Genomic DNA, 2,762 nt, shown 5'->3' with positions numbered 1-2,762 from the left:
ACAAAAACACAAAAATTAGATTTAAGCTTAAATAGAAAAATTAAACTTTTTAGATGATGACGATAAAAGCTTATCCAAACCTGCAGCAGTATGTGATATCATTTAAGAAAAAGGAAACCTTGAAGAATTAAAGGAAAAGTAAGTTGAAATCTGGATATTATTAGTACTAAACCTAGAAATAAGTTAGTCCATTTGAAGCTCGCGGTTTCCAATATATCCTGATACTAACTTCATTTACCCTACCACCAGAATGTACGCCAAACATTGATGGACCAGGAGCAAAATCAGTACCTCGTGAACAAACTATGCATTCTTTTCATACCCTGTTCTGTCAAGGCTGTTTTAAATATGACTGCTTTCTTCATTGTAAGTCCTACTTGTGGTTTCAATCCTTTGTTACTCGGTTACCCTCTGTTTAGTGATGTATGTAAAAGGGCTTACATGGAAAAAGTGCCGCTTAGAGGGGGCAATTAACCATGATCATTGGTCATGTGTGCAACTGTTTGAAAGTGAAGATTAAGTTGTTGTTTGTCCTCTTTAATCTTATTAAGAGCAGAAAAGTAGGATATAAGACTCCATTTTTGACCTGTACTTTGAAAATATTTGAATAATGAAAGTGGACATGAGAGTTGCTTTCAAAACTTTATTCTTATTCGCAACCATACGCAACTGGTGATGGCTATGGCTGTGGGAGTCCCTTAAATTTGTCCAATGATAAAGTGTGTTTGATTTGATTCAGTCAGCCTACCATCCCACCCCCAGTATGTTAACTCTTAAAATAGCTGATGGACCTTTTGGTACGGACTGCTTCCTTAATGTTGCTGGAGTTCAGGTAAGTTCTCGTAAATTATTATCTGGTAATGCATATATTAATGGATATTTCGTATCCGACTTTGTCTTCTCCACATACCTATTAAGAAAGTCTTCATGGCTAATAATGTTATTTGGTAATTAAGTTTGTTGACTCCCGTTTAGAGAGTCCACGTGGCAAATGGTATATAGATATACTATTTAGAGAACCATCAATGAAGAGGTAAAAGATGACACATCTGAAGAAGGTGACAGTAAAATAGTAAATCGTCTTCAGGAAGAAGTAGAGAAAATGGTTGTCACAATAAAAGAGGAAGAGTTGATAGAAACAGTGCCAGTAGTGGGGAGGACAGTAACGCAGTATTGATGCTTTAGGTTGAGTATTGTTTTTATTTGGGTTAACTTGATATTTGGGATAGGGCTTACTTGATATTTTGGGGTGAGGTTAACTTGATATTTTGAGGCTAACTTCAAATTTGGGCAGGCTTATAGATAACACTTATTATTCTTATTTTGTTTACCAGTATTTGTGTATTGTAGACGTGGAGATCCACTATCCAGTCAGAAAGGAACCAATCGATCCTGTCTGGAACGGAGCAGAAGAATCTTTATTCCGTGTTGTCCCATCAGCAAAATTATTGGCTCTAAAAACTGCAAACAGGTTAGGATTCTGATTTTAGCATCACTAATAGAGTTGAGGATTGTGAAAACAAGTCAATAGAGAAATAGAATGTTATTTACATCCACTTTCCATGGAATCATATTGATATATTTTTGAGCTTCGAACAGAGCTTCTGATATATATTATGTATATAAGTCCAATAATGATCGCAAAACAAGCAGTAGTGTTTCTACGTGGGGGAGCACCCTCCCTTAGAATAGAGGTTTCGCCCTCTCCCCTCAATTTCAATCGTTTATCAATAAACATTGTTCTTAAACGCCACTTCTACTAAAAAAATAATTCTTTCAGGTACGTGGATGTATGAAGGAAAATAGGTTTTGACTAATTGTACACGGTTAAACCATGAATTTACGCAAATCACGGCAAAAATGTGGACATAGGTTGAGTTACGGTAATCCCGATTGCATCATTCAGGCTTTTCTCGGAAATTTTATTACGTCAATCAGTTTTCTCAAAATGTTTCGCAAGGACCTCTGTCTTAAATACTGTGAGCTTACCCATCAAATAACGGAAATTATCAATAACCTCAATTACATTACTTGGGATTTCTCCGAATATTGTCAGCATTCCATATAACGGAAAATATCAGTCCTTGGCAATTTTCGCAATTACGTTACTCGGGATTTCTTGATAGGTTTTGTATTACTGCTTAGAACTCTGTTTTGAATTATAGACGAGCTCATCATCGATGTTCACGCAAAAATCCCTATAACATGAAGGCTTCGGAACAAAATTTACTAAATTATTTTGACGTACTTAAACAGAATTCTGTATTAATTACGATTCGATCTATCTGACTTTGTTCTGTTCAAACAGGTTTTGTATTCAGTCCTTTCCGCTCTATCTTTTGCAGTTTCCGCAAGGCTTTCGGAACTTTCATGACGTATATTGTGAAGTGTCCTTTTCAACGTAAATAAACCTTCTTTCTCTTAGTTTTTTGAACTGGTGTAAGGGACCAAAGTTTCGACAAAAAGTCGTGAACTATTTGAGCACGTTTGTCAAAAAGTTTTGATCAAAATGAAAGGTCCTTTTCTGGACTAAATTTAGCACAAAACTACAAACAATTATCACCACTATACACTGTTAATTCTATTTTTATGTCTATTCAGTAGGATTCAACGAATGAAATAAATGGACTTTTAGGTCCTACTCTTCTGAATCGAATTGGGAAAAATAAAACGGACAATGCCATGCAATGTGCATGAGGGGGGCACAGTATCAAGGTAGGCTCACAGCAACAAGAGATATTTAAGAAAAATATGAAGGGAGG

At 35.8% G+C, this 2,762-nt stretch overlaps 1 protein-coding gene across 1 annotated transcript; it reads left to right on the top strand.

Moving 5' to 3' along the window:
- Window positions 1–239: 239 nt before the first annotated feature.
- On the top strand, window positions 240–419 carry LOTGIDRAFT_140849 (hypothetical protein; the record flags this gene model as incomplete). Its single annotated transcript, XM_009050695.1, has 1 exon — window positions 240–419. A coding segment is annotated over one exon (180 nt), but the record flags the coding sequence as incomplete, so codon positions are not given.
- Window positions 420–2,762: the final 2,343 nt, after the last annotated feature.

The sequence above is a fragment of the Lottia gigantea genome (assembly GCF_000327385.1).
Source record: "Lottia gigantea unplaced genomic scaffold LOTGIsca_152, whole genome shotgun sequence".
NCBI lineage: Eukaryota > Metazoa > Mollusca > Gastropoda > Lottiidae > Lottia > Lottia gigantea.
Note: the sequence above shows the minus strand (reverse complement) of the source record. Positions and strands in the feature narration are given on the sequence as shown.